Raw genomic sequence first — 22,480 nt, 5'->3', positions numbered from 1 at the left:
AGTCAATTAAAGAGACTGTACAATTGAAAACATACGAAAAGGAACATTGCTGCTTGTCAGCGTCAAGTAGAAAGAGTGACTATATTTACTTTTAGGTTTTGTTTATTTTAACTGACAGATTGGTTTTTACCTAATTTATTTCCCAACATATATTGCCACTTTTTTCAGTAAGACAATATTAATTTTGTTCAGGTGACCAGTGGAGCAAACGGTATCTCGTTGTGCAACAACAACGATCCATAGCAGGTTGCGGTTTCCCGCGGGTTTCTGCAGCTTTCATGTCAGCTTCCAGATTTATGACCTTCGGTACTGACCTTTTCTTTGACGCCGCAAATGACAAAACAAACAATTTTATGTAGGAAGTGAACAGTCAGTTCAAAACAAAGATTGCAACAAACGTGAAGAAGAGACAAGATCATGGTATGATATTTAATTTATCTACAGTTGAAATTTGAAGATTGTTTCTTAGTTTGCAACCTAGACGTGTTTACTTCCTTGTACCGTTGAATGGTAACTGTCACTGCTTGCCAACACTGATTTTTCTCACGGCCTAAATAACAAAATCTGAAAGGAGCGTAGGCGATACACTCATGGCTTGTTTCTTAGTCACAAGAAGATGTCTAACCTATTCACTGTATTACTTTTAATTGTACCATTTTTTATTTAGGCTGTACGTCAGGACTTTTTATCAATAATTACAGTGATAGTTTACGAGAACTTGCAAAACACTTGCGCAAGAAATTACTTGAACGAGTTGGTATGCCAAGGTACTTCAATTTGTGAAGGGGCTTTTCATCGTTAATAGACTTGCTTTTTAGCCGCTCGCGAAACTTAAATGCTCTCACCATACATTAACTGTTACAAACAAGCACTGTATATACTGTGCGGTGAAATTTCAGCTGTGGAAACTTTCATTAGGTTTGAGATGTGGTTACCCGCTAAGATATTGAGTAGCTACCAACGACTTATTATATTACAAATTTTTCGTGTAAAACTCTTCCTCCAAGTCGGTTTGTAGTTTGTCTCAGCTTATAACTTTGGGCATTTTTTTCATCCAGAGAGAGTATGTCTTCGAAAACGAAAAGGAGAAGTTTTGAGCAGCACATTTCAATGTTCGAAGATCATTCAAAAAAGAAACAAAACTCCTTGCAACGAAATGGAGGCGGGGTTCATGAAAATGGACATGATCAAAATTCGGGTATGTAATTTAAAAACTGTTTAAATATCTGTTATTAACACTGAAATCTCTGGACTGGAGAAATTGACTGATAAAGATTCAAGACACTCATTCTTTAACAACTGACTTTTCAAAAGCTTTTATTTCACTTTAGTTGTTACTTTTATTTTGATTTGATAATGTTGCTACAATAATTTTTTAAATTTCATTTGAAACTCTCATCCATGCGTGCAAACAATATAGATTTTTTTACCTCATGCATTGTACAGGAATTTCTTTATCTAGGCCTATCTTCTCACAACACAACCTTGAATATCTCTTTTGTTTTACCACAAAATACTTGTTCTTTGGTGACAAAGACACAATAAGATATTTTTTTAATAGCTCAGTCTTCAAATAAAGGTTTCTAACCAGGGTTTCTAAACTTTGGTTATGGTCTGAAGTTGTTTTGGTTTCCACAGTCTCTAACAAAAAGGCTTTTTGAGCTTGAATGCTCGTTTTATTTTTGCAGTGATGTTTATAAGAATCACTGACAAAAACATAAAAATAAACAATGTATGCTGATATTGATTTTAGATTGAAATAAAAATGTTCCAACATAGTAAATGGTTTTGTATAAAAAAGTCAAATGATAATATGTTTATCAATTTAAGTTTCTCTACTGTTTCTACTAAAGACCATTTTAAGGGTCATAGATGCAGCGTGCTTTAAGAAGCCCCATACTAAACTTCTTTGTCCCATATTTGTGCCTGGACTAAATTTTTCAAAGACTAATTATTTAGTTGTGGGAGTTGACTTAGCTGGGAAAGTGACAGAGCTGTGCAGAAAGCCTTTTTGCATTTCGACCCTGTTGCGTGAAAATATGCCAAAATATGGCATAATTCTATAATTCTATAATATTTACTCCCAGAAAATGTATCTGGTAATACTGTTTCTAATATATGTCTTAAAACAAACTAAGCAGCTCTCTCAAATTTCTTGTTCATTGACTTTATATGTAAAGTTTATAATTTGTAAACGTTGATACCCTGATGCCATCAGTTTTGTCAGAAAAATATTCTGCAGTACATCTTGTCAGGTCAAGTATAGCAGTGCACCCCTCCCTGTGCACCATCAGAAGCTGTCAGGGTATCAGACCAAAGAAAACTAATGCATTCCTTTTGATGTAGACAAGCATGGAAAGAGAGAAGGAGAGCTTACTTAAATCTTTAACATAGAGACAAAATTGAGGAGCCTGACCCCCTGCCTCCCCCTGCTTGTGGTGTACAATAGACAAAGAGTAAGGATGCAACCAGACCATGCATCCTCAAATTGGCCCCCCCCCCTTTGTATAGGTCTCGTTCTTAAATAAGCCACAACCTGGAAGTAAAAATTGTTAAAAAGCTTCTGCCTTCAATTGAGCCTCCACCCTAGCATGCCATTTATTTTGATGTTTTGATAAGCCCCTATGGGTCTCTTGTTGTTTTGTTCACCAAGAAATTTCTATCAAGCAGAAATAGGGAATTTCTATCAAGCAGAATTAAGTGAATTTATATTATAGTAATTCCGTTTGGAAGATTGCTATAGGCAATAAGTTTAAGCAATTTAACTGGTTTCTCTTCCTGTTCATGGCAATTACCTTTATAATGAAGTTTAGGCAGGGCATTTTTTAACATTGTAACTACTGGGCCACTGGCCCAGTGGGCCCCTCTTCCGGCCCAGTAAAAAAGCAAAATTTAGGGCTTTCGGCCCACTAGTTTGGGCCCTTTTCACAAATGTTTTTTTCAAAATGTAAAAAGTAAAAAATTAGTCTTTCACATTGTGCCACTTGTTGAGCACAGACGGAAAGGCCCTTTGCATATCTATCCTCTTTCTGGGTTTTCTGTCGAGGCTCTATGTTGCTATGGTTGCTAGTTTATGTTTGGTGTTGTCATGGTCATTTTAGACTGTGTTCTAAAATCGAAATAGAAAGATCAAAAGTTTGTCAGCTAGAAATCCATGTTAGAAATGAAAAGAAAAGCAACAAAGAGTGGTCACGAGAAACGTTTGGAAAAAAAGAAGAATGAATTGAAAGAGGCTGCCACTGCAAGTGGCCAAACATCGCTACTCTCCTTGTTTGGATTTACCAAATCAAACACCAGCAGTCGGCCTAAGACTGCCAGTCCTATTGATGGCGAATCAACAAGCGATCAAAACTCATCAACTGCAGTACCCGTTGCTGAGGTGAGTACAGCTTCTGACTGTTTCATCGATTCAATGAAAGATGATAAAAACGTCAACGAATATTTTCTTAATACTTAGGAAAATTATGTCATTGACGATGTCGATAGTGATGATACTCATGCAGACATAGGCCATGGCCTTGGCCTTGCTGACGCCGAAACTTCGAAACCAGACAGTGCCTCGTCAAAAATCGATTCCACAGATGATCGTTGGTACAAAGGCAAAAAATTAGACTTGAATTGGCTGCTTTTAGCTGAATCTTGCCTGGAATTAAGTAGGGAAGAACAGAAAGAACAAAAAAAACGACGACGTCCCGTTGTCACTTGCTTACTTTGCAGCAAGTATGAACCTGAAGTGAAAAGGTATGCCACTAATGGACGAATACCAGTTGCCAGTGGAGTCCGGGTTGATGGGAAAGACAGACTGTGTTTACTTGTTGATCATTTGCTTTCCTCTGCTCACAATGAAGCATTAAGATTGAAGAAACTTGAAGAAGCGCGGAGTCTCTCGTCAGACAGTCATCCTTGGGTCAAAGTTATGAAACAATGCAAAATACAAACATTAGAGTTTCTTTTACGAATGGCTGTTGATGTTTACAATGATTGTAGAACGGAAACACTCAGTGCAAGAAGTTGGCCATCAAGGTCTTTGGCAACTGAACATAGCAATGCTTTACTCCATAATTTTGAGACAGAAGGATGGCACACAGATTTTGTTCCTTTTAGTCAACCAAGCTCTGTATACCATTATAGGGATCCAGTAACCTATGCAGCAATGAGAGACATAGTTGCTAAGCAAGAGATGAAAAAACTGCTGATGTATTAAAAGATTGTCTGTGCTTTTCTGTTCAAATTGATGGAAGTGCTGACAAGCAGCAGGTTGATTCTAAATTTATAACAGCAAGGTTAGTCCCAACGAATGAAGTGAGTGTGAAGACCGTTTTTCTTGGCATCGCCAGCAGTGATTTAGGAGGAGCTGAAGGACTTCTTGATTCATTTATTTCGTGCTTGAAAAGTGTTGGTGTGGAGACAGAGAAGCTTGTTGGAGTCACCACTGATGGAGAAAAAGCAAACACAGGCAAAAACGCAGGATTATGGACATTGCTCAAACAACATATTGGCAGGGATATCTTGACAGCGTGGTGTGTTTGTCATCGTTCAGATTTGGCCCTTGAATCTGTTCAATCTGAGGTCCCTGAACTCCATCTCTGGATGGCTGATGTTCTTGCTCTTTCGACATTCTTCCACTCATCCCCACGTCGCACAAAGTTGCTGCACAAAGAAAATGATCAGGCTCTTGCTTTTCCAAAGCATTTTGAGGTCAGGTTTGCAGAGCACACTTTGAATTTGCTGAAAGCAATTTTGAATAACCTGGAAGCAGCAAGAAGGCTTTGGACAAAAATGACAGATGGAACCATAAATTCGGACAGAAAAGAAAGCTCATCTGCAAAAGGATTTCTTATGAAATGGGGCAATGGCACACAGCAAGTGTGGTTGACCACTGTTATGCATGATCTGTGCAAAATTTTCAAGAACTTACAGAAAATTTTTCAAAAATCTGACCTCGTCCTACTGGATGTATTAACAGCCAGGGATGCAGCTATTGTCAACCTGAACGTCATGAAGGAGATGCCAGTGCCTGGTGGGCAGGAAGAGAAATACTTGAAGAACTTAAACTCAAGTAAAGAAAGCAGTGGAGAAAGAAATATCAGAAAAACCAGCCAGGCTCATAGGTTTGTCACATCACTACGCAGAGAAGATGGTCCAATCAGAGTGGAAATTGTTCAATCAGCAATAAACTTTCTAGACCAGCGCATGAACATTGAGCAAGATGAAACAATCAACAATTTAAAAAAGATATTGGATGCAAGTTCACCAGCGCAGATGATAAATGCCAGCAGAGATCTTGTGAGCCAGATATTTGGAGAGGACAAGGTTGAAGAGTTTGTCTCTGATGTCTGCATGTCATGGACAAACCTAAGCAAAGTTCAAGTCTATAGCCAGATAGAAGATTCTGGCACACTCTATGCATTGAAGCTGAGAAAAATGACAGAGGCCAGCATTGGTTTGCTCAGAAAATTCCTTGCTTCCTTCCTCACCTTGACACCACATAGCATGGCAACAGAGAGAGCTGTCTCCCATTATAATAATATCAAAATATCCAGCAGAGCATCACTAAAGCCAGAATCAATTAACAGCTACATGCATGTCTCTCTCAATGGCACAGGGACTGCATATTTTGACCCAAGACCTGCAGTTTTCGAATTTTTCAAGAGCAAAGACAGACGTAACAGAGAGCCAAATTCAGAGATCTATAGAGAGAGGGAATTCATTAAAAAGTTCTTTTCGAGTGACTCTGGTTGTCTGTGACGGGACATTTTCTGGACATTAGAAACTTTTTAGAAACTTTTAAATGTTAAACATATTATTAAAGTTTTATTGAATTGTTATTCTTGTTATACTCATTTTCATAGCTTTATTCTTTTTATACTCATTTTCATTTTTTTGAGTCAAGGGGTCAAGGGCTCTGGTCGCGAAAAAGTGGGCCCTCTTGAGGATTTGGCCCACTAGTCAAATTTCCTTAAAAAATGCCCTGAGTTTAGGAAGCACTGAATTTGAGGACGAGGGCAAATTAATTGGACATTTGTTACAAATGTTGATTATTAAAGTCATCATAACATGACGTGAATGATTTTGTTGAAAGATAGGTTAGAGTGGATTCATGGGTAGGTCAAAATCAAAATATGACAAGCAGTGGTTGAGAGGAACTGCGCACCAGTCAAAAAATGGGGGGGGGGGAGGGGGATTAAAAGGCAGAGCGAAAAAGTTTTTAGGCCACGCCCTTCAGAACGCCAAAAAATGCCCCTTTTGGAAAGCTCCTTCTTCTTTCCACTTAGAATTTATAAACGGTACGAATCAGAGAAGATATCAGTTACTATAATTAAAGATCTTATTAGCGTAAGAATAATTGAACACAATGCTAGCCAAGTTAGAAAGTACAACATAGCATTAAACAAGATAAAACTCTGAAAGAAGCAAAATTGAAAAAGGGTTCCCTGTCAAGAAGAACTGCTACTTCTTAGGATCCGTGAGATGAAGCTTTAAAAAATTGCGTTAGAGTAAACATTCCAAAATTTCTCTAACCTTTTATTGCAAACGAGTGGGTGGGTTGGGGAGAGGGGCTATAGCCCCTGTTAGCCCAACGGCTGCGTGGTGCCTGGGGTTACGCATTGGAACTTCAAAGTGCGAGTAGAAGCTATTTTGTAAGCAATATTTTCTACTTTAAGAAGGAAAGATTACAAGACTCCATGACCAATGTTCTTGTCCCAGGACAGGGCTATGTAGCCCAAGCGACTGCAGAGTGGTAGGATAATGGGCGTCACCCATGAGACAACGCCAATTGTGTCTCATTTCACCGCTTTTTACATTTCAGCGCTTAGGCAAATTTAAAAAAAAACTAGGAAATAGAGTAAGATAACACAAACGTCTACATGAAACCGAATCATAAGATGACCAAAATAAAAAAATAAGATACCATAGTATTGGGTATCTGCAACTTTATAAAGAACGTCTTTTGAAGATGGGTAGGAAATGATTTTTGTTGACGTTCAGGCACCTATTTCCTGTTCATTGACAGAAATAGCAGATAGCAGAAATTTATCTTATGTTACGTCGTATGGTTCTAAAAAGTAGATTTTTAGCTCTGGTAAATATGAAACCTTTGAAAAAACTTCTTGGTCAAAAAGGAACAAAAGAATTAAGAAACTTAGTACCAGCCCCGTAGCTTAGTTTTTTTAAATAACTGCTAGACATCCACTAGCCTCCAGTTTCATTTACTCAGCCAGGGAAATTCGATCTAGAATTTTCTTAAAGATGATATTGTGTGTTCCATGGATTTGATTCAATGAGCCAGTGACAGAGGTTTAAGATTTGAAACCGAAAACTGTTTTCAAAATTAGGTCGGAAAATGGTATTATCAAGCCCATTTGAGAACGTCCCTTTTACATTAACCTTGCTGCTCATTTGGAAAGTTTTGGAATTTGATCGAAGCTTTATATGTATTTCTAGGTTTTGGATGCCGGTCTATTTAATTTTAGATGTAGAATGTTACAGTCCTTAAACGCGTTGCAAAGGAAACTCTTATGCATTGAGAATATCAATCTAGAATTGTTTGCTATCTTCGTTTTCACTCGCATTCATTTTCGTTGCGGCGTTTTGTGTTCTTTACTCTGTCAATTTATGCAAACGCGAATGTCGGGCATTATTCTAAGCGCCATGTTTGAAGTTTCAATTAGATCCAGTGAATATATCGCATGGTGTTGTTTAAAATGTTTTGAGTGCTATCCGAATAATTGTTAAAGTTAATCTTAAGAGACTTTTATCGAAGGTTGGAATTGCACTCTTAATCAACAAAGCTATCGGCTTGCTTTCCGATGACAAAAAGTGCGAGGGTGGATCGAATTATTTTTCTTTTCATAGGATACACCGAGATACACTACACAAAAGTTAAACAAAACATGGTTCAAGATTTCGAAAACAATTTTCAACTGTTAAAATTACGGATTAACACAAAATGTCTGTTTCTAAAATGAATATAGGCTGCAAAAGAACTGTTTTGCAGGTGAAAACATCGCCAAAAATAATCAAAGAGCTTTTTACCAAATGTTATTCTTATTAGGAGACTGGTAACTAACTAAGTCTCGCTTTTGAGATCTAATGAAAACGAGACTGTCCGCCAACACCTTGCTTCTTGTAACCACATATACGCTACAATCTTATCTTTATTGGCATCGAGGCAGGTCCTATTATGGTTGCATCAAAAAGTAGTTGAAGAGTTGTGGGTGACTAAGTATGGGTGAATTGAATAGTTTCTCGTGATTTGTTCGAAATATTTTATTGGCCATTACCACTGGTGTTACCTAAACATCAGCTGGAATACAATACGAGCTTCCTGCTCAAGAAAAGCAATCCGTTCTCAATACATGATGTTATGCTCTATTTTGGCTCAGAATTTTTCCGCTCTTCTGTTCTATCCTAGATGCAAAGTAAGCGGACTGGAAACTAGTGTCACTGGTCAAGTGACATACTGCATAAACACTTGTTTTGATATTGGCCACAAGCATCTAGTTAGCTTAACTTGGTTTTCTTGTGTATTTGATGTCAGTATATACACAGGTTAACACACTACTATTTGCCAGGCTATTAATCTGTCTGTTGTTTCTTAATTTGCATCTTCGAACCTGTTACAAATTTATGGGCTTTTAGGTTGCATGCTCAGCTAATGTACCGCATTATTTTGTCTACTCTGGCCCAAACTTGTGTGTGCGCAGCTAGAAAAGTGGCGAAACCGATCGAAGTAGAACCGCTTTAATACAAAATACATCGTCGCTTATTTTCAAAACTTTGACCTTCTGTGTAACTCTTCATTATTTGCTCTAGCAGACTGTAAATTCATAAAAAATTTAGTTTTCAATATGACCCAAGTATGTCTCTATGCACTGTGAAATGATGTCCCTTGTGACATTAGGATCAATCATGTCGTCATGTCTATGGAATTGACATTTTCCATTCTGCTTGGTCTTCTAGAATCAAACAAAAAATTTTTTATTCAACTCAACGAGAAGGTAGGAAAAAGGAAACAGAGGAACCGAGTCGAAAACAATAGAGTCTGCGCATAGGCTAGATGTTCTACTAATATTGTTGAAGAAAAAATGCTTGGTCAAATCAAACTTGATCAGCTCTGCATAAGTTAACGTTTGTTGTGGACATAAGAATGGGTTGCTGGCAGGTTCTTAAGCCCTTTGTTTGAGGAAAAACTTGATGCAGAGACTTTTTCGTAGCAGCCATCAACTTTGCCTGGCTAGTTTTAACATCTGTTTTGCGATTGGCTGTTTATCTTTTGAGATAAATTATTGCAAAACATTTCACTTTCATGAAAAATAGCTCTTTTTAAACTGATAAAATTAGCCTTGATGAGATATCGATCGTAACATTTGCAATCAAACAGAGGCAGAAACGCCAAACGCACCTCAACATAGCGTTTGCGTTAGTTTTGCTTCTTTGTGTAAAGCATAACTTCAGTCTTATCTTGTTTGAAGTCTTATTCCACGACAATTAAAATCAATGGCCTCTATCTATCCTGGAATATATATATTCTGCATATGTCCATCGTCAATTAAGAATCGTTAATTTCTCAGTCAACCAGGCAAAGTTTTGAAGTCTGCCCATAGCATGTTTTATATCCGATCTTTAATAATTTATACTGCTATTTCATCGACAGCTAGATGTAAAAATGTTTTTATTTGGATAGATGCTAATCAGGGAAGAATTGTGTTATTGCGCTCTCTGTTAATTTGACCTTGAAAGGAAAATGAAAAACGGAGTAAAATATCCGTTTTTTAGGACATATTCGTAATGGTTGGGGCTATTTCGTTTTTATTGAACAATTTAAGGAATCAGTGTAATTCCTATAATTTATAATAACTATTTTGATCCGAGCACGGTTGCATATAATGATAATTGGTCTTGCGTGTTAGTTTAAAAAGTAACGAGGATACCAGAGTGAAAATAAATTCTATTTCTTAAAAGAGAATTATTGCTTTGTTTTTTAGTTATTTATTTAACTGGTATGTGTATTAAAAAATAATCTTATTATTCTCCATTTTGAGAACCTTTGGTTTTCTTTTGGCAGATGATTTTGAAGAAGACCTGCCCGAGGCAAAAGAAGTCGAGCGACAGTTTCATGCAATGCTGGTAGGCCGGCTGCTGATGTGGTCATTATTTCTTTCCATGTTTGGTCCGAAAAATTTGCTTCATGCGACCATATTGCCTTGAGGTGGAATTGCAATCTCCCATGTTTCTTGGATCCAGTGGCGGTGCCAGGGGGGAGTATGGGGGGTAATTACCCCCCACTTTTTTCGAAACATGGTCTACATATTTCGTTTAAAAACGGGTTAAAAAGCACCAGCACTTGACCTGGTACAAAGCACTAAAACGAGGCGATTAGGGCGTGGTCTCACTTTTCACGCCCATTACCCTCCCACTCGGCAGTAGCTGGCGCCGCCACTGCTTGGATCTATTCTTATTTCGATCCAAAGTCAAACGATTCGTGTTTTGGCTTCTAGAAAGATGCTAAATCCTCAAGGTTTTTCCTTTTTTCATAGAATTTCACTCCACTCGCTCACATTTCTAGGTCTTTGCCAACTAGCCTTTGTCGGAGAAAACTAGGTATCGGTGTTTCTCGCATTTCATTCTAGGAATATAATCAGGATTTTTTGCAAGGTATGAATTAGGATGAAATGCGATACACTGTTTTCACTCAATGAAAGCCGACAGAAAACTTCCCCTGACCTTTTTCAACCCCTTAAAAGATTACCATGTCGTTATTGTATGTCACATTGCTCTGAAGTGCAACTTCCAGAGTAGAATGTCACGTTATTGATTCTATTGGCATATTTTATTTCAGCCACCTTTTCTTTATAGCTCGTATCTAGCGTTCTGGCCAATAGTATACAACAATAAAGTTGTATTTTTTTAAAATCTTGTAAACTGTATCAAATATAAAACCATCCTGTCCGGACCCCTGGAGGCAGAATGGTTGTGACGGCAAGAATTGCATTGACACGCCCTAAGAACATTTACTTTTTCAAACTATGATGGGCTTTATAGAAATATGACAGAAAACAAACTGTGATGGTACTTTCCCTAATTTTGCCTAACTTTTGCAGTAATTGAGATCACGTAGTTAGCTGTACTCGTTTAGGAAAGGCATCCTTCGTTGCTATCACGATAAATTTGTTGCCTTAAGTGAGCTTTCACTCAGATGGAGAACTATATCAACCTTCAATACATTGCACCAAGCGTCCAGTTGTTATAATTGGAGTTCCCCTTCTGCTTTTCCCCTCTTCTGTAGCTTAATCAAACATTTCACCAAGCCTGGCGACGTTTCAATTTTGTATCTGCAAATAGTCCACTCCATTATAATTGGTCTTTGTAAAAGAATGCTCTCTAATCTTTTTCTTATATTAGGATACCATAGAGTTGTCAACAGAAAGGATTTTGGAACTAAAAGGAACGTCTTTAGGTCACAAATGGAATATGGTTAAAGCACACGTAAGTACCATAATTTTTTGTTAGTTTTTGACGTCGATGACTTCATATCGACATTAAGTATAATTTTAAAGTTCTCGCACCCGTAGCTAAAAAATTTAAATTATTTGATATCAGAGATAAACCAGTTAGAGAATAGTGAATTAACATCTATTTCTATAGACGATAGATTTGCTTCAGACTATTTAGAACCAATCAATGTCAAAAGGCATTTGGTTAAAGTAAGTTGTTGGCAAAACGTCTTGCTTCGCCATTTTCTGGCGGTACAGTACTTGAGAGTTTCACGCAACTGTGTTTTTGTTATTAAAAAGCTTTCTCTTCTGGCAATTCTGCTCAGGAGATAAGCTTTTAGCAATGATAGCGTTTTTCAGTGAAATCTTTTAGCTTGGATCGTTTGATAGGACGGTTGACACTTTCCGTTAGTGTCTACAGTAACAATTTGAAGCAATATGTGCGCATCTTCCTAATCGTCCACTTTTTGGTTGCTGCTAAAGCAAAGAGATGAAATGATATGAATAACGTTGGCAAAGAGTCCTTCAATTTTTTCCGGAAAGCTTCTTGAAATTGAGCTTACACTAGAATTGAAAAGGTAATTATTTATGAATGAAGTTGAGTGTAAAACAAAAACTGCATTCACCAATTTCTGATAGCTAAGAATTAGTACATCAGGGTCGAATGAAAAGTCGCTTTATTTCAACTGGATGTTTTCAATGATCTTCTTGTCTTGAGTTTACTGTGACCTCCAGACCAACAGATGTTTTTAACAAAGAGGGAAGTTCAGATTCAATGTGCTTAATGCCCTGAGTGCAATAAGAATTAAAGCTGCTTTTAACAGATGGAGTATTTATATTCTTTATTTGGAGCTAGGCATGCCACACTGACTAGTGCTTCAAAAAACGAGGTAAATTGTCTGAGTTTATTAACTGCTGCGTTTTTTTATCAAAAGGACTTATGTTCAATTGGCAGGATTCCAGGGAATTAATTTTTTAAACCAGTATAGATATCATTTTCAAGTTTATTTAAAAAAATGCTGGCAATCCTCTTCCTAAATGTTGTCGCTTTCAAGCAAGTTCGGATAATAGCATACACCAACTTTGAACATGGAAAATTTCATGATATGAAGCGCAAAATTTTTTAGGCGTAGTCTTCGAGTTTTTTGCAGAAAATTGTCCATGTATATTAAGAATTTTAAATAAACATATCTCTTTCTACCTGCAATAACTTTTAGGTACATGTCATACGTGTTATCAAGTGATAAGATAAAGTATTCATTCCAATTATTAACAGTATCTCAATGTTACAGCTAGTGATGATGTAAAGTAGCTAGAAGTGTTTTAGAGAGTTATAGCAGGAGATGTTAATAGCACCGTTTTAATAACAGATCTGTGCATGGAATCTTCCTTAAGAGAACCTTGAGTTGTATGTTACAGTGATTCCTGCCATTGAGTCACACCCATAATTGATCACTCTCATTGCAATTTTGTACTCAGTGATAACCCACTAGTGTCATTATGAGCTACAGCTGTATTCTTGTAACATTTCCAGTTGAAACCAGTACGCACCATGCACAAGGGGCTGCTTTGCTGTCCTTATGTTGGTTTTTTGGCGTCCATATTTCAATTTCAGAAATATATCAGTGACAGGCAAAAGTATAGGCCTAGCAGTAAAGGCCAAGCAGTTTAGCCCAAGCAATATAGGGCCATCAGTTAGGCCCACCAGCAGAGGATCAACAGTTAGGCCCAGCAAGAGAGGACCAGCAGCTGGGCCAAGCAATATAGGCCCTGCAGTATAGGCCCTGCAGTATAGACCCAGCAGTATAGGCCCAGCAGTATAGGCCCAGCAGTATAGGCCCAGCAGTATAGGCCCAGCAGTATAGGCCCAGCAGTATAGGCCCAGCAGTATAGACCCAGCAGTGTAGACCCAGCAGTGTAGGCCCAGCAGTGTAGGCCCAGCAGTATAGGCCCAGCAGTATAGGCCCAGCAGTATAGACCCAGCAGTGTAGACCCAGCAGTGTAGGCCCAGCAGTATAGGCCCAGCAGTATAGGCCCAGCAGTATAGGCCCAGCAGTATAGACCCAGCAGTGTAGACCCAGCAGTGTAGGCCCAGCAGTATAGGCCCAGCAGTATAGGCCCAGCAGTATAGGCCCAGCAGTATAGACCCAGCAGTGTAGACCCAGCAGTGTAGGCCCAGCAGTATAGGCCCAGCAGTATAGGCCCAGCAGTATAGACCCAGCAGTGTAGGCCCAGCAGTATAGGCCCGGTAAAATTGGATATAAAGAAACCAATAATGCTAGGCCTATACAAAATCTTTAAACGCAGAAGACATGATTGTTGTAGAAACGTACTGGAAATTGTATCTTCATAGTAAAGGCTGAGGCCAGTGGTGGAAATTAAGCCTTTCGGGCAGGCGCAGTGGACTTGTTTTAGGGGCCTTTTCTTTTGATTTTCCTATGCTGAATAAATGTGCATATTCCCAGTCACATCCGATTGCCCCAATAACTCTCTTATGTTTTTCAACTTTTGCTGAGACTTGTGAGAAGGAAGTCAGTTTTGGCAGACTCCCAAAAGGAATTGATTTCACTGGAACCTCATTCCTGACCTTGTTTTCAGCTTGATATATGTTTATCAGTCTGATAAGCCGAAACCCAGCACTTTCATTCACGCCTATCCCACAGCCTTTCCCACATCTTGTCTTGGATCTTTTTGTCCATCTCTTGGTTGCCTATTTGCTTCAAGGCTCAAAAATGTACATTCGCTCGCATATGTTTTTTACACAAACATGTTCTGGTGAGCGAGAAAAGAAAAACGGTTGAGCTTTGACAGTATTTTGGTTGTGGCAAAGATGTGAGGACTGGGAAGGGTGTGACGTTAGAGAGGGTGTTCTAAGAGTTTCATTGCTTAACCCTCCCAGCATGCCCTGTCTTCTTATAAGGACGCTAAGATGCATTCAGACCAAATAATTTTTTGGCTGATAGCTCTTGGCAATTAATCTTTTAAGCCTGTTAAATATTGATCACTGCAAGTTTGGAGTGGCAATGTTTCTCTGCATTTTCCTTCTAATTTTATCGCTTGGAAATACTGAAACGCTGTTAAATCCCCCACTTGTTGTATTTCTTATCTAAAGTTATATACATTGTCAAACCATTCGCTTTTAACATCAACTTAGAATATGTGAAGTTGGTCTGGTGACCGTATTATTATAATTGAGAATTTTTTATAGCAACCTGTTTTTCAACGCTAGAAGATGGATGTATTTGCGGTGGAATTTTAACCTGCTTGTATACAGCGCCTGTCCAACAATTCTTAGTCATAAGATATCGCTTATAATCGTTTCGATAATCATGAATGAGCGGCATGCCATTTTTTATATTAGAATGCCGTATAGGTTTATTTGTTATTCTGCGTGTTTGATGTTGAGAGGAATTCGTTATACTTGGATCAAAATCCAAGAATGAAGTGGACGCTTTTATGACAACGTAGGGAAATTAAACAGATGAAGACAAATTGATTCTGGGAACTGCGCCTTTGTGTAAGCAGCCACCAGCAAATGGAGCAAAATTGCGTTATTATACCTCCTCTTCGACATGGGCTTCTGAATAGAATTAACGAACAAGGAAGGAAAGCAAGGGTTTGATCGACAGTTCACGCTTAGAAGTAGAGCTGTTTTGGTTTAACTGTTTGAAGCAACGTAAACGCATGACCTTTGGAGATTTGAAGGAAAATTTTTGCACTGAAATAGCCTTATTCAGTTTCTTGATGAAAGAAATTCACGCAGAGGAAGCCATCTGGTTTATTGTTTAACTGTTGCTGTTTATAGACGATAATTGTGTTATTCAGAGAAAGATCTTAATAGACCAGAACTCCGTTGCTGTCACTGTTGTTATATGCTTGCAAATTTAAATTTGCATCCCAGTGGAGCAATCTCTAATTGATCAAAACAAAGACAACAGAGCCTACATTTCAAAGGATAAGCAATGTAATGGAAAGTTGTAGCAAAACAGTTGCCTTTGTCTAAAGCAAAACCTTAGCAGACTAGCTTAGTTTTAATGAGAGAGAATTATCAAGATGATGAGCAATTATTGGTCAGTTTTCAGTGAACCTGACAATGACTCACTATCTGTTAAGAGCAGGACATCTCCACGAGACGACGTGTCTCTGCTATCTTTTGACCTGGAGGTTAGAAAGTTTTTGTTTGGTTTCTTGCATGGTGCACCGTAAATGTTGAAGTCACATTTCAATAAGGATACGAAAGCATTTGCAATTTTAGATTCTTAAATTTTAGATTCTTAGATTCTTAAAATCACTGGCATTTGGATGTGATATTATTTGGAGATTTTTTTTTGTATTTTGTATTTGTTTCTACCTAGCATCCGAAGGTAGTTTTTAGGACACTGAGAAGCTTATGATTATCGAGCAGTGTCCTGGTCCTTCCTCTCGATGTGACCACACCTCGTGATTCCTATGCCTGGAATTACAGAGAGCTGGCAACTCTCCTCGCTCTAGGTGAAAGTTGGGTCATGCCAGGGACTCGAACCACGGACCCTTGGGTCTGTAGTCAACGTCTCTAACAACTGAGCCATTCTCACACTAATTTTTGCAACGTCATACTGAAACTGTAATTGTTTTGAAGATGCAGCTAAAATTGGGCCTAAGTTTGAGTGCACTGTAGTCGTATGGCATTTGCAATACTGCTGATGCATATTCCACGTATACATTTTTAGCAAGTGAAGTCTGTATGTGAATGTGCAGAAAACACCTTTTGAATCAAATTTGTTGTTTTGAAGCTTTGCTAGGGACGAATGTCGTCTTAACCTGATCATAGTTTTAATGCATATTGAAAGGCCTATTTTAGACTTATGGTAGCAGAAACTATCTACACAAGTGGTAGAAGCTCCTGCTAATGGAAGTAGCACGCTAGTATCTTTTAGCACGCATTTTATGATTTTCTTTGGAAACAGTAGTTAAATTTAGTTATATGTTTCCAAAGACTGGCCAGTCAGGATATTTGTACGGTATTTTCGCTTGTTAGAGTTTAAGAAGAGCAACAAAGCCTGTGTTCTAGCCAAACACATGTTGTCTTGGTATGAATCAAGAAAAGCCTGTTGGAATAAATCCGTAATAAGCTATTGTCGAATGATAAACTTGCTTTTATGCATGGAAAGTGTGTAGCAAATGGGTTTTACAGTGTGTCTTAGGTTATAGGTTTAACAACAACCTTATCAATTTGCTTATACCTAGAGATCAAATGTCCACATGGAGTATTGTCTCCCCAAGGCTCTAAGAAATAAGCCCATTTTGATCCAATGTTGCTTTTCTTACTCTAATATGTTTCCCTTTTCTACACTCTATTCTCATATCTTTATTTCCTCACCTGGCAGGAAAAACATGTGTCAGACTATATTTCTACCAATATGTTTGGTATTATTGTATATTTTTGGCTATATATTCATTAATTTAATTTCGGGTTACCTTACTAACAATGCCGATCTAACCTACAGACTCAAGAACACTCTCGGGGTCTTCAACGCAATTCAGTGTTAAGAACATGTTATCCAGCGCTGTATTATTCAATCCAAAATGATATCAAATCGAATTATGTCAATGACACACTGATAATGTCCTTCAGGAAAATCAACTAACAAAGAGAGCATTTAGCACCCTTCTTGTTAATGGAATTTTGGTTTATTAATGATAGTTTCTTTTAGGACGCAATGCAAGATGGAAAGAGAGGCCCGCGCTTTTACCTTGATCAGCTTGAAAAGCACCTTAATCCACAGTTGTATTCAAAGCACCCGTCCAAAAAAATGCTTAAAGGTATCATCAATGTGGAACTCCTTCTGACGTCACTGGAAGTAGACCTTCGATCAAGTCCAAATCCAACGTAAGATTTTCAACGCTTCGTTTTAGTCTTTACTGTTCATGGGAAGGAGTATATCGTAATATAGTTGTATGACCCAGCTTTCAATGCCTCTAATGATCGTAGCGTAGCTTGTAATATTATTTTTGTGTAGAAGTCAACGAGGAAGAAACTTTTTTAGCATCTTAAAGAAAGTTTAAGTGTATCAAGATAATGTAACGACCGCTTTGTTCACATAGAGACAGGGAAATTATGGAACAGAAATCCTGCAGGCCTTTGTAGCTGGTTCATACAAAGATTCATAGTAGTTTTTAGTTGGTCTTATGCCTCAGTAAAAGTTTAAGGCCCTGGTAAGGGTGAGCCATTTTTTTAGGATTTTTGTCATGAAATCATGACATAAAAGGATTTTACCCGGAATAATACTCAAAACCGCACACACAACAATGCAAGGCGAGCACAACCTGAAAAGAGAGGGGGGCAAGTATTTTTTTTTTCCGCATGATGAAATTTGCAGAGCTCCAATTCCTTGGAACCAGGCTTTGAACCTGGGTATTTCCTTGGAACCATGCTTTGACTTCCTATTTTTCCACTAGGCTGGTGGCGTTTGGCTCAAAAACAATATTGTATAATCTCCAAGGCTAGAAGTATACATAAGTAAAGAATAAAGTTCTTGAAATTGTCTTTGAGTGGCTTCAAGAACAGGCTGTCGTTCATCTAGACCCTTAGTGACCCAGACAATGCATAACAGTTGTGGCGTTCGCGAAAAGCTAAATAACTAGGTTAGAACATACCAGGAAGTTTGCTTCAAGAGCATTTTGAATGAAAAAGGTATCGCCATGACATCCTGAGACAGGAAAAATATTACAACAGACATCCAAGAAGCATTCCATTGATTTGTCGCTTAGTTTTACTTTTTCTCCTGGTTTGCCAGTGTAAATTACTCAGTTTTACTATCGTTGTAATGTGAATATCAATGGATTTTTGGTTCAATTCAAATTTATTTTACATAGATAATAAACAAGAGTTGGTTTTTGAAGAGATTTTTCTCTGACCTCAAGGAGGCGTGCACGAGAAAAGAATTCCTTAAGTTTTTCTACAGCGAAGGCGTGGGCTTATGAAGTGCTCGTGAAGTGACGGCCTACGCTAGATAGAAGGCGTCAGAATTCAGATGCGTTCTACTCCGACCATAAGCTAATCCTCTAATGGTTTTAATATCCAGTGGAAATTCCCTGTTGATAAGTTATGAACCCCTTGCGCAACAGGCAAAAATGGGCTCATCTTCAATTATCCGTCATAAAACCCTGCTGATGCTCTTCGGTATTATTCACTAATCTGTCCTGACCAATAGATTTGTGGTCGCCTTTGCTGCCCCCATCTTTAGATGAATGGAGATTTCATCCAAAACCACTGCTTAACAAACAGACCATCGTCATCACGTACTTTCTCCCGACGATTTTTATATATCTTTTCTCAAGCTCACGGAAATACACCTTTTTGGAGTGAGAGAAAGTTTAGAATACTATGCGAATGCCATATGTACATTTACAACCAGACTCAAGTACAGTCTGACCCCCTCTGCTATAGTGGGCTCTTTTTGTGGTGCAGCAACCGCACCAAGTTAGCTTCTTATTTTTCAATGGTTTTTGCAATGCTTTGTTCAAAGAAATTTTTGGAGTATTCGCAGTCTACATCCTTAGCTCTTTTATGCTATAAATGCTTGTTTGCTTTTATCCCGAAACTAGTTCCGCTGTTTCTTATTTGAAGTGTTAGAATCGGGCATTCGATCCACTTTCAATACTTACTTTCATCTTTTGGCCCGCCCTTATTTGTGTAGTCCTGTTGCGATTTTCCGGGTACATAACGTCAATTAAATGTTGGAAAATATTTAGAAAGTTAGGGAGTGTGTAATATTCCTATTTCGTACATTTTTTAACTTTTAACCTCCATTCTGCTGATTCTACAAGATCCTCCTATTGTCAACCGTTTTTTCAAAGGTGACATCATCGCTTTAACTAGCTGTAATTCAATTCCTTTGAATGTCTGAATTGTGCAAGGTGGTTAGATGCCTGGTAATCGCTGGCTGAAACCGGAGTGACAATAGAATCTGAGTTCAACCTGTGGTTTCCAACGAGTTCGTGTTCGCGGAAGATATAGTTAATCCTGACAAGGATGAAATTTTAATCCTAGAAAAGATTTTTGGATTAAAACGTTATTTGTTGAAGTATTGTAAATGTGATTAAATCTAAGAAGTCATTCAACACAATTCCAAGTCAATCCCTTAAGTTGGTTGAGAAATTTTGAAGTCCATCTGTAGCAAAGATGTGTATGTCACCTAGTCGTCAGGTGGTGTAACTGTAAATTACTCTTAATGCTCCCCTTTTTGTCACATTTTCCTAACTGGGTGTCCAAGATACTTTTTGATTTGGTTCTTAATTCAATTTCTGAATCTAAAATAGATTTTTTTGGACCGTGACTTCATTTCGCTACGGCACAAGAATTTCTACTTATAATGGGTCTTCCTGAAAACTACTTTCAATATGCTGGGTCTAGAGAAAATGTGGTACTTTGTCTGAGTTTGCATGAATTTTGTATTGATTAACTTATTTTGGGTTTTTCGTGAACATCCAGTGTCCTACCTCCATCTTGCTAGCCTTTCTATCGCACAGACATCTGTCTATGTTCTGTGGAAGAGCAGTCACGTGCTTGTCTTTCACGAGTGAGCAGTTTTAGTTAAAGTAGCTTTATCTATGTCGAAGTCATTTGAGTTAAAAAATAGTTTTATTCATGTAACATTTTCTGTGCTTTGAGAAAACCGTGCCAAACCCATTACGCTTGAGCACATGAGTATAGACCTTTTCTATCAAGAACGATTACATCTTTAATGGGACTCCTCTGAAAAGGGGCAACTACACTTTCATTTGTCCAGTCTCCATATTCGGGTTTAGTATTGGTGATTTTAGCCTCGAGCTTGTCACTTTGCAAAGCTATTAGTTGTCACTAATTATAAATCTTAAATAAAACCCGCTTTCTTCCAAGCTACCTTTGTCCTGGCCCTCGGGGTCAGGAAATCCAGACACTGCGGAGTTTCGGTCACTTTCCTTATGCATTTTATCTGATATGAAATTTCTTCTAAGGTGTGGAAAAGAATGTCCACGTAAAAGAGTAAACTATTAAACGGCACAAAAATAAAATTTTCTGTTTAAACTGAGGAAGATGAGAATGCTAGTAGCTTTTGTACCAAATTAGCAAACTTCTGTTTTTTGAGTTAAATCATTAACAGGCCTGTCAGTCAATGGCGGCGCCAGCCACTAAGCTCTGGGGGGGGGACAAATAAAAAAGATTTAGCCACGCCCCTTTAAACCACCAGAAAACGACCTTTTACCAACAGGGAACGCCAGTTTTGTCCGAAGTGAACGCCTATGACTAACTTTTGTTTGAAAATTGGCAGTTTGAAAACCATAGGATTACATCACAAAAAGCACGGTGTCAAAATATTTCCCCTCCCTCAACATTTTCTCATCGAATTTGGACAAAATACAAAATCGGTTCTGCTAAGAACTGGGGGGACGTGTCCCCCCAGTACCCCCCTCCCTGTGGCGCCGCTACTGCTGTCAGTAACAGAGACAATACACTGCCTGGGAATCTTTTCTCAGTTTTAGATCAAGGCCTCGGCATTTAAATTCTATTTTTTGGTCGTACATTCTCCTTTCCAAAGGCTATTTTAGGAGCTATGTGTACCCAGAAGATTTTTCCCTGAATTTTGTTGTTTTGTTTATTCGGGTGTTTCGAAAGTATTATGTATTCTATCCATTTATGTTGCTATTCAGTTTTGCGGAAGCTTTAACGTAAATCTTATTATCTCTGCTTAACTCTTGAAATAGCTCTTGATCTTTTTAAGTCAAGAGAAATTTCTCAGAAATCACCTCTCTCATTCAAGAATATAGAAAATTGTCCGGCACTTTAACCTGACAGAGAAGAGCAGCCCCGAAATCTAAGAAGTGATGGCACCGGGATTCAATGGGTTGAAATTAGAGAATAGATCATTAATCCTTCTCTGCCTTAATTAAAGGGTAATTCTTTAGTGGTTAATAAAATTAACTCCCCATTTGCTCGTTAACCTTTTATTGCAATTAATCCTATTCTTGGATTAAGCTTTAGATTGCGTTCTACATCTTGAAGGCTTTATTTGCCTTCAGGTCAGTTTTATGATCTTATTCAACTATTGTCTCGTACACTTCTATGTTTCATTTATCACTGTATAAACGACACACCCATCGTCACGTTTTGAATAGGGTCATGGGTCTCGTGCTGAATTTCAGTAGCAAAGTGATTGAATATCTCGAAATAAGTGGTTCGAATATCTCGAAAACTGCCAGCGTAGGGAAATTCGTTTTTATATCATCCCCAAACTTTTTTACTTTCTAATTGTTTGCCCAAAAAGCTTTATACTGACGTCAGTGCGACGGTGCGCTGTCTCTCCTGTCTGTCATCTGTTTCCCATGACAACCATTTCTAGAAAGACGATACGTACTCATCTCTTCTTGAAATCGTTCCATGTCATCAGATTACAGTCAATAGATTTTTCAAAATAGGATCTTTTTACAAAATAGGACTTAGTAGCCTTAACCTATTTACAGTATAACAGAATAATAGCACATACTAGTTTTCAAGTAATGTGACGTTTCCGCAGTTACGTGGATTTAGATTACCTGCTAATGGAGTTCAACCCTAATAATCAAGCTTACATTTGTTAGCTTTAGTTGTTAAGCAGCGTTCAATTTGACTGACCGTTTCTTTGGAAATGCAGCATCGACGAAATCAGAAAAACCTGCACAAGCAGACTTCCAATCGTTACTTTACCCAACGAGAACTGTAATCAGACTGAATTTCTGTACCCAAAGTGTTCTAAGAAAAAGCCAGACGAAAACGAACTACCGTACAAGCATGAACACATGAACAGAATATGATAAGATATGAACAGAACATATTTCTGAGCTTGATTCACTGCTATGGTTACTGGGATGAAGGATTAGTTGATTTATCAAAAATGCCACGCCCCTCACATTCCTTTTCCCCAAGGAATGACTTCCGTCGAAATAATATTCTTTTTGGCAAATTCAGTTACATGTCTGCTCAA

At 38.1% G+C, this 22,480-nt stretch overlaps 1 protein-coding gene across 4 annotated transcripts in view; it reads left to right on the top strand.

Moving 5' to 3' along the window:
- The window catches only part of LOC135691602 (formin-like protein 2), a 65,549-nt gene continuing 43,069 nt past the window's right edge, over nucleotides 1–22,480 (top strand). The window contains exons 1-5 of one of the 4 annotated variants that reach the window (XM_065209496.2): nucleotides 1–420; nucleotides 1,059–1,198; nucleotides 10,070–10,131; nucleotides 11,407–11,490; nucleotides 17,192–17,367. In XM_065209496.2, coding sequence (XP_065065568.2) covers nucleotides 1,066–1,198; nucleotides 10,070–10,131; nucleotides 11,407–11,490; nucleotides 17,192–17,367 — 455 coding nt within the window. In that variant the 5' untranslated portion in view covers nucleotides 1–420; nucleotides 1,059–1,065. Of the gene's footprint in view, nucleotides 421–1,058; nucleotides 1,199–10,069; nucleotides 10,132–11,406; nucleotides 11,491–13,654; nucleotides 15,663–17,191; nucleotides 17,368–22,480 lie in introns of those variants that run through there. The other 3 variants (XM_065209495.2, XM_065209497.2, XM_065209498.2) reach the window with 3 other exon arrangements.

The sequence above is a fragment of the Rhopilema esculentum genome, chromosome 13, assembly GCF_057945365.1.
Source record: "Rhopilema esculentum isolate cy_ngs chromosome 13, ASM5794536v1, whole genome shotgun sequence".
In the NCBI taxonomy this organism is placed as follows: domain Eukaryota; kingdom Metazoa; phylum Cnidaria; class Scyphozoa; order Rhizostomeae; family Rhizostomatidae; genus Rhopilema; species Rhopilema esculentum.
This window is presented reverse-complemented; position numbering and strand designations above follow the sequence as displayed.